The sequence below is a fragment of the Phasianus colchicus genome, chromosome 17 (assembly GCF_987193195.1).
Source record: "Phasianus colchicus chromosome 17, bPhaCol1.hap1.1, whole genome shotgun sequence".
Taxonomy (NCBI): Eukaryota; Metazoa; Chordata; class Aves; order Galliformes; family Phasianidae; genus Phasianus; species Phasianus colchicus.
The window spans coordinates 11981709-11994403 of record NC_143452.1 but is presented as its reverse complement, the minus strand read 5'-3'; the positions used below and the strand labels follow the sequence as shown (position 1 = coordinate 11994403).

Below are 12695 nucleotides of genomic sequence, written 5' to 3'. Positions count from 1 at the left end.
CTCCCAACTACTGATGCTGTATTATTTTATGAGCATTTTTAGTAGCTCTCCCAGGGTTCTTTCGATCTCTTTTTAAATGTTTTACTACCACTCTACTGTGAAGAGAACAATTGGTAAAAAGGAGAGGATGGAGGCGGCTGTACTGGTGCCAACCAAGCGAGGTGGCTGAGGCAGCTCTGGCCCAGTGGCCGTAACAGAGTCAAAGCTCGAGCTGATTTACAGCCCCCAAACCTGGGTGAAGGCACAGTGCCAGCCCCCCGACGGCTTCAGCTGCACTGAGGTCACCTCTCAGCAGCCCCGTGCCAGCGGCAGAGGACCAACAGTGCTGGTGGAGTGGGATGGGAGCAGCAGCACTGAGAGGCTGCAGCCCGGCAGAGGGAACTTCTTGCTCATTGGGAAGGGGATTGGGCACAGCAGGCGAAACTCTGAAATGCGGCGCTCTGCGAGATTGTCAGCCTGAGCAGCACGATGTTGTTCCCTCACATAAACAGCCTTGCAGGGTGTGTGCTTGTCTTAATTATTATTTAGAGGGAAGCAGTGCCCTCTCTCCCCCCCTCCCCCCCCCCTTTTTTTTTTCTCCTTTTAAAAGGAAGGTAGCCTTTAAGAGCTTGCCATGAAGATCTAAGTTAAAGGATTTTCTCTACTACAAAGCCCGCATAGTTTCCCAGGCCAGGTGGGCCTGATAGTACTGACTGCATGCTGAAAAACCTCATCCCCACCCTTCAGGCACTTTAATTGTAAGCCTTTCCAGATACACTGGATAAACACTGTCAAAATGAGCCTGAAAGGGCTGCTGTTGTTGTTTTAGCCCTTAAATAATTATGAGTTTGTCTGTCTAATTACAGCATAATCTTCTTTAAGCTTCGACTATTTGCAGTATCCTTTAAACGAGGCAGAATCAGAAACAGTCAAATTTTGCAAATTCGCACTTCTTTAAGAAAAAGCAGAATTTTTTACTTCTGTAAAACTTAGTTCAACCTGCCCAGAGAAGAGCCGTGCTTGGGAGCTCCTGCAGTGAGATAAAGAAGGGGCAGAATAGCAGCGACCCCCGAGACGCGGCAGAAACTTAATACTCTACGGATACAATTTTTCAGACAGTTTAGAAATAGTTTAAGGTAATTTACGGGAAGGCTTGAGTGACAAAGCGCATTACTTGAAGTGCCTTTCCTTCACCGGGCACTTTCTAAATTCTTTCTCTTTCATTTCTTTACTCTCTGGAGACTTTTAAATCCAGTGAACCAAAACAACACTTTGTTTGTTGGTACAGCGCAGCGCTGGCACAGATGGCAGACACTGCACCTGTTCCAATAAAACGGGAAACTGAGAGATAAACCATAGCACTCATTAACAGGAATCCGCTGAAACATGAACTATTTGTATTTTGAACCTCTTCCAGGAATAAAAGGAGAAACACATAAACAGACCTTGTTTTCGTCATCGTCAGTTTCAAATTAATTTCTTTAAGTGGAACTTCACGTTTGTTTCATGTACAAAGACACTCCATGGTGCCGAAGAAACGATGAAGATGCTTGAATGTCCTCAAGAGAGTGGGTGATTTTCTCTAGCTACACCTATTCTTTTAAACAAAATATCTGTCGGCAGTTTTAATCAGCGAATCCTCCTCTACCACAGTTGCAGGAGCTTTTTTCTTTCTGTGCTTTCTCGTGCTGAGTAAGAGCGCAGCCTTGCTACTGAGTCCATAATGATCAGAGTAACAACATAAACAAAAGCCCCTCTGCTCATCTCTTAGTAACTAACATGGGGGGGCAGAGGAGCAGAGAGCTGTGTGTAAAATTTGCAACAAAACTCACTGCTAAATCATTTTCTTTCCTGGCATGGGGAAAATGCTATGTAATATCTGAGGGACTGTTAAAAAAAGCTGCAGTGGGAAGAAGCATGAAGTAATAGCTAAGTGAAGGATAAATGATGCGTTTGCCTCGATTGTCAGCGTTTGTGCAGTTGCTCAGCATCCCATATATCTCTCTTTCTCTCACACACACACAGAAGAATTAAATGCACAATGTCATGAAAATTCCTAAGAATCATTTAATGCTGGCAGCCCCGCGCCGTAAAGCCATTTATATAAAGCTGTGGTTGGCAGCTCTCACTCTTGCATGGGAACAAATTAACATTGGCATTCCAAACACAGGAAAGTAAGGAAATTAGAAACACAGTTTATATTTGGCCAGTGCTTTGAAATACTGTACCATGCTACTGATGTCAATTAATGAGAAGCAGAATTTTGCGGAGAGGGTCTGGTTTTGAAACACATTAACACACGTTAAACATGTTTGCACAGGAACTGGATTGGAAGCATCTCGGTTCCAAAACAATAAAGCAATTACACTAAAACTCGTAGTCTCAAAGTTGCCATTAATTCGATCCACTCAGTCTGGATCACTAAAGGATTTTCACCGACTTCACCATGAAGTCGACACAAACGTGCAAGACTGGAACTAGAATTGGTTCTTTTTGCTGCGCCTTTCTCTTAGCAAAAGTGTTTACCAACAAAATCTTAAGCCCTTCTGGTTTTACACAAATGCCAAAAAGGATCTGGATGGCAGTTTATCTCCTGGCACAACTCCACTGCCTTCAATGGAATTCCTCCAGCACGGAATTCAGCCCCGCAGTCCTTACAACGCACTGTTTATTTGTACTGTGATTCAGATATTTTGATACCAGGAATCTTTCATCGCTGAAGTTTCTCCATGTGAAATATGTCTTACATTAAGAAATATCAGTTTCACATTTTTGTCAAACATTATTTGTTAAATTCTGTTTGTTGCAGTAGATGGGAATTCAGCTGTAGTTCAACAACACGGATTCGACTAATAGTGATAAGCAGCGACTAATAGGAGCTCATTCATGTTTTGATTATTGGTGGTAAGGGAAACCTCCCTCAAAAACAATGTCAAGATTAGGAGAGAGAACTGTTTGAAGCTGTAGCAGAAACTACTGCATGCTCATTATTTCAGCACAGGGGCATTTCTTTGGCCCAATTCTGTTCCCAACTGTGCTAGTGTAAATCAAGCGGGAGTTTATTGGGATTACTTTGGACGTGGAGTTGTACAAATGGGACCGCAGGGCCAGCTCCACTAGAATTATGACCATTTACACCCAATGAAGTCCTAGCCAAGAATTTTCTCTTGGGTTTCCATTTCCCAAACACGTGCATGTGCAAAGCTTTATCCACATGATCGGGCCTAGCAAGCAGTCCCGTTTACATCAAACATTTATAGAATGGGAATCTTAAGCCCGAAACTAATTTTAAAAGTTCCCTCATTTCTAGAAATTCCTTTCCTTTAGTAGAGAAACAGATATGTATCTAATAGCTGATTTGATATATCTATACGTGTAATCAACGCAAGTGGATATTTTGATGCTGGCCTCAGAAAGGGTGGCTGTACCATGGCGAGGATGTAAAACATCCCAACCTCTCAGTGCTGTACATCTACTGGTAGTCCCATTATCTGCCTGCTATCAAAATTTGCTTACTTGTACTCTTGCTCAGATGACTTCATCCATCATTGCAACTTCTCGCTGGTATTCATCAAGTTAGGATGATTTAGATGTGTAAAACTAAATGTGTTATCATTTTAACCACAAATTAACAGTTTCTATATAAATATTAGCATTTCCTCACTTGGTCCAAGGATTGAAGCCATAATGGCACTAACAGCATATTTGATTTAAACTAATTAAAAACAGAGGCTCTCGCAATTTAATATATTGATTTTACCAGTGGGACTTAAATCTTTTATAATAAGTGTACACAGCTGCACCGCTCACCCACCACCACTTTTAAACCTAATCCCTGCATTCCTCCTGACAATAACATGACAGGATCCACACATCCCAGTATTAGCCTTAACCCCGGTGACACTGCCAGAATGTATTAAACTAAAACATAGCAGTGTCCTGTTTAAAAGGAGCCTGTCAACAGCCCTGACTGGGCTGTAATAGTTATAATCTCTTTTTTAATTAATGTTTCCAACCTGTTGTACGACGTTCCATCGCACATCCCTCGCTCCAATCCAAAAAAGCCTTTCAAGCTCATTTACAGCAGAAAGCCTTGCTGCTGCACAGGGACTCTTCCAGCCGCCGTGCAGGAGGGCAGCGGATGCGGTGCTCTCAGGAGCAGTGCTGCATGCTTTGCCTGTGCCCAGCTGCTCTTCCAGGCACACGAGCTCCAGCCATCCGGCTCGTCTCCATCAGAGCACTTCCGAGCTGCAGCGCTCTGCCTTTCAGACCACAGTCAGGGCTGGGGGCTTCCCCTGTCCACAGAAACACAAGCAAAGGGGGACGATTGCTGCAGCTTTTTCCCCTTTCTCCTTGCAACAGGCTAGTTGAAAAGGGATGAATTTCTCCCTGGAGCCTGCTGGGCGCTCAGAGACCTGCCGGCTGCGTGCTGCACAGGCACTGCTCCGTTCCAGTGCTGCAGGCCTCCTGTCGTGCTGCTCCTGTGGCACCCAGTGCTGTGTGCACCCACGCTGCCCGCAGGGTGGACCTGCTTGGGCAGGAGATACATCAGCATCGGGTGGAGGGGAGAGGAAGCCGAGGGCTTGGCCTCGTGCGTGGCCACAGCCATGTGATGGCGAGCAGGCATTCGGGGCTAACATTTAATCTGCTTTGTTTCAAGTGGGAAATATGTGAAGATCAAATAAGTTCAAATCCAGGTCAAATATCCTTGAAAATCTTTGATTTATATAAGCAGGAAAATGAGGTTTAAAAGAAGTGATTATGAAAGGGTTACTAAAAACACAGCTGTACGCGTACTCTTATATCTGAGGCTCTCCAAAGAAAAACTGTGTGACATCTATATTAACCTTTGGCTGTACACCAACGAAGGCCTGTAGTGAGCTGGAATGCAAGGCAGCCCCTTCCAAATTTTAACACAAGCCAGGTTACAGCTGCAAATGCCTGCAGCCCGTGCTCACTTTATAAAGTATTCCCCGAAGGAAATTTTTTAACTGTTATAGAATCTTTTTCTAATACCCTACAGTGTTAAAGCCTGTTATTAAAGGGCAGAGAGATGGTTCCCCATGCCAAACACTTGTCAACAAAAAGGATAGCCAGATGGTATGAAATGAAAGGAAACTTGGGGGCTCTTCAGCTCCTTCACTTACATTAACAAAAGCCACTTTGATGTGCTCCTTCCAAGAATGACTAATTCTGCCTCCCCCCCCTTATTTTTTTGCCAGGATTAAGCAATGTTGTTCATTTTATAATCAACCACGAGACAAATTAACAAATTGCACAGCACTTGTGCCGACTCCTTAAAAAAATGTTCTGTGCAAGTCTGTTTACCAAGCCAGGATCACCCGCATAAGGACAGCTCAATTATTTTTAGAAGAAGGGTCTATGCGAGGCAGAGGATGTTTACTCTTCAGCTGCTGTTTATAAACTCGAAATTAAACTGATGCAAAAAATGTTTTGTGTTTTTTCAGTGCTTAAAATGGATCCGCTTGTAAACTTCATTTGGTCTGAAATGGAATTCCAGCTAATGAAATTGCAGTAATAAATTTTATAAAATTAGACAGCAATTAACTGACTAACTTCGTCAGACCACTGTGGCTAAACTCTCTTTTAATTTACACGTAAATTCATTCTTGACACAAATCCATTCCTCATCCATCTTAGCACAGGTGTAAGTTAATACAAAATGTCGCCTGTGAATTAACTGGCTGTAAATCTAAATCTAATTAATTGTCAAGATTTTACAGGAATATTACATGCTTAGTACAAAGCTCCCTGCAACATAACCCTGAGATGGAGCACCTGTGCTTGTGTTCCTCCCTGCCAATGCCCAGTGTAAATTCTTTGGGATAAATACACACAGCATCTCCATAGAAATCAGTGTGTATTTGTGCTTGCTTTGAGGTTTTTTTCTTTTTCACTACGCAACCCAGGCAACCTCCCAGTGTAAATCTTTATTTCTTACACGTTTTCCTCCAGAGCTGCATGACTAGATAGACAGATGGGGAATATGAATACAGCAAACAAACAAACCTGCCCGTATTTCTAGATTAGCATTTGGAAGCCTGGAATAACACGTTTTGTTTATTTAAATTCAAAATTACTATTTTTCAGTCGCTTTTACTTCCTCCACTACTGAGATGAAAGTTTATTATGCGGTGACGTTTCCTCATTGCAGTGGCTCTACTATAGTAATAAAAGCCTACCTGTGAAACGCAATGCTCGCACAGGAGCTCTTACAAAAGTAGGACACAGTTTACTACAGCCTGCGTCCAGCAATTCAGCTCTGGTGTCCAATGGATGACTGCAGAAAATCTCCCAAAAAGCATCAGTTCTACAGCAGCTTCTAATTTTCCCTGGATGTTATGGCACGCTGTACATATCAAAGCAGGTGTTACATTTTACTATATATGTGAGTGGCTGGGCTAATTCATTCAAACGTCCCTAAACAAGCCTGTCTTTGTCCTATAAAGATGAAAGACCGATGACTATAATGGGATGAAAGGTGTGCACAGGGATGAAGAAAGCTATTACGGATCTATGTCCTTTTTAAACTCGTCCTGGCATGCACTGTTGACAAGGGAACAAAACAGCGCAGATAAACCTCGGAGAGGTGCCTCGCTGGTAATGATCCCACCTGTCTCATTTAAAGCCTTTGGGTTTTGCCTGCACTCTCACATCTCGCTGACCATGCTGACAGTATTTTACATAGGGAACACTTTCAGATTTCTTAGCCAACTACAAAACACAACAGGCTGAAGTGGCCCTATCCACTGTCGCCATCACATCACGTCGGGACATGGGCTACTGAGTGTGCACAGCTCACACAGGCATAACCCACTCTATGGGAAGTTCCTACTTAGACGTAGCCCAGATGGTCATTTTTACTTCGCAGGTTATGGATGGGTTCCACTCTAATCACAAACCATTTGTATTCAAAATAATTCGGGACCCGAATATTATCTCCTTTTGTTTCACCCCTGCGCTGCAGGGAAGGCCTCTCCTGACGCCGGCAGTGCGGGATGGGAGCGCTGTGCAGCCGTAGGTCTGCGCACCAGCACAGAGCTGCACGTCCCCCATTGGTACTTACATGCTTCTTAGGTGCTCTGCCCCACTAAAATTCTGTGCATTTCATTCCACTGAAACTCACAGAAGTATGAATTTTGCTATGGTTGATTCCACATCCTTTGTCTTCCGTGCTCTGGGTGTGTGTACGTTGTGTAGGACCCCAAGATCCACACAGAACAATGTTTGCGAGATCACTCTTATCTCTAAAGCCAAATATTTGACCACCATTCATACTTTTGGCTGCTCAAATATTTGGTTTTGAGAGTATCATTGCTGATCAGCTTAAGTATCTAGCAGTGATTAGGCAAACACGATAATTGTAAATGGAAAGCATCAGCCCTCCCAAGGAGCACGTCCCTAGGCCAAACGTAACTCAGAGTCCTGCTGCGGAGCTTAGGGCATTTAATGAAGAGGTGCAGCTTGTGCAAATCAGAGGTCTCACACAGCATTCCATGTAATGGAAGAATTGTGTTGGGACGGCTACCGTGTCCGGTAATTACTATTGTTTGCCGTTGAGCTTTGCAGATACTGATACTATGAGCTCTGAGATTGGAGGGGTGGGGGTTTAACTTGTGCTGCCCCTGAGCCCAGAGACCCAGTGAGGCATTAACAGGTTTGTGGGTGATGGGAGTGTCTGCGATCCCCAGCAGGTTACACGCTGGAGATGCACTGCTCTGCTCTTTTCTTGGGTTGGGACCAACTTTGAGTCCATCTTGTTTTGGAAATGCTACTTGCGTTGCATTGGGAGTTTGCAGACACCCAATCTGTACGTGTAGTGGTTTCAGTGCTGTGCATGGTGAGGTCTAAAAATGGACAGAGTGAGCCACGGTCTGTAATTATATATTGAAAATAGAATGCTCGTCCTGATGGCGTTTTACTCAAATCCGGCCAAGTCAGTCCAAATGGGTGTGCAATCTACAGCAAGCAAATAGAAATCAGATTGGGCCGTAGCATCCAATTAGAGAGGCCTAGCGAGCCGCATACAAAGCATGCCAACTTCGTATCATTAGCATAAAGCCATCCACATGTGCTTGGGGAGAGAGGCAAGTTGGCGGCACTAATGGAGGTCAACAGAAAAAGCTGCAAGAATGAGTGAGGGTTCATTGTGGGATGTCCCCGAGCCATTGGGAACGCGCTGGGAGCCCCACGTCCTGGTGGCTCCGTGTCCCGTAGCACCGAGAACCCGCAGGCTTCGTGTCCTCGGTGACATTGGATACGGCCGAGCCCAGCAGCTCAGCTCCTACCTGCAGGGCCGCTTTCGGAAGGATGGCACGGAACCATCCGGAGGAGAAGCCAGTAAAGCGCTCGGCGTGTCGGCGTGCGGGTGGCCGTCCGTGCGCTCGGACGGCAGCGGAGCCCTGGGCGCGCCGCAGCCACCTTCCGAGGACCGCTCCCGCCCCTCCTCGCCACCCGTCCCGCCACCTGCCCGCAGCCCAGCCCTGCCCCGGCCCCGGGCACTCACCCAAGTTGACGAAGCTCATGACCATGTCGGCCTCGGTGAGGAAGTTGCTGTCCTGCAGGCTGGCCAGCGGCGGCCCCTGGGTGCTGAAGATGGGTTTGTAAGGGTAGGAGAAGCCCTCGCCCTCCTCGGCCGCCGCCCCCGCCGCCCCCTCCTCCACGGACATGGCATTGTAGAGGTCCAGCATGAACATGGGGGCCGAGTTGTGCTTGCCGTGGAGGTGCGGCCGCGGGCGGTGCGGCAGGCCGAGGATGGAGAGGATCTCCCGCTGCATCTCGCGGCGCTCGGGGCCGCGCAGCCGCCGGTGGATGAAGCTGGAGTGCACCTCGTTGTCCAGCGTGAAGTCGGCGAGGACGCAGCGCAGCCAGAGGGCGGGGGCGGCGGCGCCCAGCACCAGCAGCCAGGAGGCGGGCTGCCCGCGCCCCGCCGGCATCGCGGCGAGGCGGCGGCGGCGGCGGCTGGGGGGCGGCGCGGGGGGCGCGGGGCTGCCCCGCCGGGGGACGCGCCCCTCCGGCATGCGCGGCCCCGCGCTCACGGTGCCGGCCGCCGGCCCCCGCGGAGGAGCCGCGGCCCGCTCATGGCCCGGCGGGGGCTGCGCAGCGGCCCCGGCCCATGGGACGCCGAGAGAGGAGGAGGGAGCGGAGCGGAGCGGAGCGAAAGCGCTGCGTCCGGGAGCGGAGCCCGAGCGCCGTGGCCGATCCCGCACGGCGCGGCGGAGCCGTGTGCGCTGCGTGCTCCGCGGAGAGGCAGCGGGAGGGTGGCTCTGGTGGGAGGAGCAGGAGCGGAACCCAACGCGCTCCTCTCTCGCCTGCCCGCTGCAAACCGCTGGGGAGAGCAAAGCCGCGCTGCCGCCGGGAGGGGGAACGGCTGACGATCAGGTTGCTCGGCAGGACGTGTGCTGCTGGCTCGGGGCGAGGGCGGCCGGTCCCGGCGGTCGCATTAACGTGGACGTGATGAAGGAGAAAACGCCCCGGGAGGGAGGGAAGGAGGGCGGGCGGTCTGAGCGGAGGCAGAGTTTGGGGGTGCGGATACGCCGTCAGTGCGCGCAAACGGCGCGCAGCCGTGCCCGGCCAGCGCAAAGACCGCGGCTCTCAAGTAGTTAAAAAGCAGCGCTTATGCCTCACACGCACTCATGCAACAGGAGTCTCAGAGCCACAAACCCGCATCGTGGCCGTGCTTTGCACCTTCCAACCTGCTCGGGCACCTCGTGCCTCCCCGTTCCCCTGCTCTGTCCCCTGCCCGTTCTGCTGCCCCCTGCACACCTTTGCGCAACGCTCTGGGAATGCATCGCCGGCTTTTTGAAGCACTGATTTCACGGGGTTTCTAACTCAGTGTGTAACACCTACAGTAATGCAGCCCCAGCCCCGGCCAGTCTGGGTAGCGCTACTCAGTAACGATAGAGAGCAGCATGTAGTCTGCTGCTTCCTTAGGTTTCACTTGGAAAGCAAGAGGAAAGCAGGACAGAAGGCTTTATCTGGGACACAACCCAGCCCCAGGTAACCTCAAGAACCAGACACACACACGAAGTTGGTGCTGCCATTAAGATTCATTCCTCAGGCAAAGGAGAAAGAAGAGGGTCAGAGAGAGAAAAGTTCAGTGCAGTTTGTTAGATTGCTCCTCTGGTGTTTTTGGATAAGAAATAACTAGCAGTGCTAGCACCAAATCCTCCATCTGCTATGGAAAAAGGAAGTTCTGCCCTTCTTTTAGCTCTTTATGTTTAAATTCCTCGTGCAGATGGCAGGTAACTGGTTAAGAGCTGCATGGGAAAGACCCGGAATGGTTCAGCGTGTTTGTGTGCGTCTGTGCGCACCTTTTAATAACAGGGAAACTGAGGCATGGCATTGACATGACTCACAGAGCTATTGAAATAGTGGTGGAACCAGCATTGAATCCAGCTCAGTTGTTTAGGAATGCATGGTGGTGGGGGCAGAGGCGGTGCGGGGCAGCCAGGGTCCTTAGTGTGGAGCAGTGCTAAGCCAGGGTGCTATGGGGGGGCTCAGATGCCACCACAGTAGGTACCTTCTCCTCACTCCCCACTGATGGGAGCATCAGCCCTTAGCACTTGTGCTTCACAGTTAAGATCAAACTCCCCCATACTTCCTGAGGAGCAGTACCAACCTGCTTTTAACCAGACAGCTATTTGCCTAAATTTCTCTCCTGCCTAGGGTGTGGTTTCTTGACCAACTGAAATCCAAGCTGCTGAAACCTAGCACAGCCCCCCAGCTGCAGGCTCACTGCCCTCTCCAGGCGCACAGGTCAGGAAGCCTGTTCTGTTTTTAAACATAATCTTTGTCAAACCATTTCTTATTTGTTTTTGCTGAGTTAATTTTCTGCTGGATCAGCTCCTTGATCCGACTGAGTGCGTTAGGGATGGTGCTGGAATGAGGGAGGCCGCAGGAATGCACAGCTGGGGGCAAGGAGAGGGTGGCAGGGCTGGGCTGGGATGCCTGGTGTTTCCCTAAATCAGTCATGGAAGGGCAGGGAGGTGACTGAGCATCCCCCACTCTGCTCTATCAGCCACAGATAACTCAATTTCACTTTCTTTTTTGTTCCTTGTAGGTAGAGTTGGCCTTTTGTCACACAGCAGGACAAGGGGACTCACCTTCCTCAGGGTCAGGGAGACTGAAAGTCTGTGAGGGTGGACGGGTGAAATGGAGAGCAGGTGGCCCTGCTGCCTGAATTACTTACACCTGAGTTGCCCCTAGTTCACGTTTGCAAACTGAATAAATCTCAGATCAGTGTTGTATTTTAAAATGGCATCACTCTGAGGGAAAAGAAGAGAAAAGAAGAAGAGAAAAGGAAAAAAAGAAAAGAAAAATACCGTTTGGAAGGTTGGATCATGACTCAACACCTTAGGTAAAAAAAAAGCAGTGTGTGTCACTGAAGAAATAGTGGAAGAAATGCAAACCTTGAAGCCTCTTGATTTGACATATTTCTTGAAATAGCGATGTTTGAATCTATCTCCATCTTGTTTTGTTGGCTTACGTGGTCTGGTTTTGTCTAAGATTGGATACTTCCTGATTTAATGTAGGGTATGTCCTTTAAAATGGGGGGAATGCTGAAATTATATCCCATGCTTTCATGGAGGTAGTTGGTAGTCTTTTCTAGCAGCGTTTTCTATGCTCCTATTGCACCAGGGAGAGCATTAAAGAAATGCATTATAGTTGCAGTGAAGGTGCTGCTTGCATATATTCTTAAAAACAAAACCACTGTGAGTGTGAGATGAGAGGGGATCTGTTAAAGAGTCATTTCTTTAACGTGAGGCTCACAGCAATTGACTTCAGCTCACTGTGGGACACAAAGCAGCATTTATTCTGTTGCACACAATGAAGGATGATGCAGCTCAGACTGCAATGGTTCAGTCCTCAGATCTGAGCTTGAATTTCAAATCCCTTTCAGACAAGGAAGGTACAAAGGGGATTGTCTTTCTCGTGGACAACATCCTTCTCTTCCCTCCTTTCTTCCTGCTGTGTGACCGCCATCCTGCTTCCGTAGGGTCGGTTCCAGCACAGACAGCGTGCTGAAATGTTGGCACCCTCATGTCATCGTCCTCTTCCTCCTCCTCCTTCCTGGATCAATTAAGAAACCAGTTTTTCCTCTTCTCTGCTTCTGTCCTTCCTTCTCTTCTTGAGATGGAAAAGTAAATGCTTATGGTGAAGCAATCCCTGTTTGCTGGCACTGGATGCATGGGCTCATTTTTGTAAAAACAACCTCCCCGTGTTTCTTGAAGCTCCACACAAGCCGTGTTACCAACTGAGTAACTTTGTGAGCTTCTCTGAGCTTCACGTGTGTGCTGTTATCTGGCTTTTGTACCCGCTGCTGGCACTGCTTCTGTTGGTGTAGAACTCAGTATGCTTGGAAGTACTTCTTTAGGGGATAAGGGGTCTGATCTGAAAACACTAAATGTGCAAAATTCAGGTATGTGTGTGATGAATTTGTTTGTGCTGATCCCAACGCTGTGCACCCCTGTTAGGGAATTCAGTTTGCATTCAGTATTACCACACGAACAGTAAAAAGCAGAGGCTCTGCTCGCAAACTCATTTCATGGCTGTTTTCAGACATCAGACACAAAGCATTTTTCTTCCTTTCTGCGGAATCACTTTCAAGCTCCATGCCTTCCCGCTTTGATGTCCTCTTTTCAGCTTTAACCACGTTTCTTTTCCATTCTGTTTTGCATCTTCTCTCATTTGTC

The 12695-nt window shown here is 48.1% G+C and overlaps 1 protein-coding gene across 1 annotated transcript in view; it reads right to left on the bottom strand.

Annotated features, from left to right (window-relative positions):
• BMP7 (bone morphogenetic protein 7) overlaps window positions 1-9020 on the bottom strand; it is a 43103-nt gene extending 34083 nt beyond the window's left edge. Inside the window, exon 1 of the mRNA XM_031616479.2 lies at window positions 8507-9020. Coding sequence (XP_031472339.1) covers window positions 8507-9020 — 514 coding nt within the window. The remainder of the gene's footprint in view (window positions 1-8506) is intronic.
• Window positions 9021-12695: the final 3675 nt, after the last annotated feature.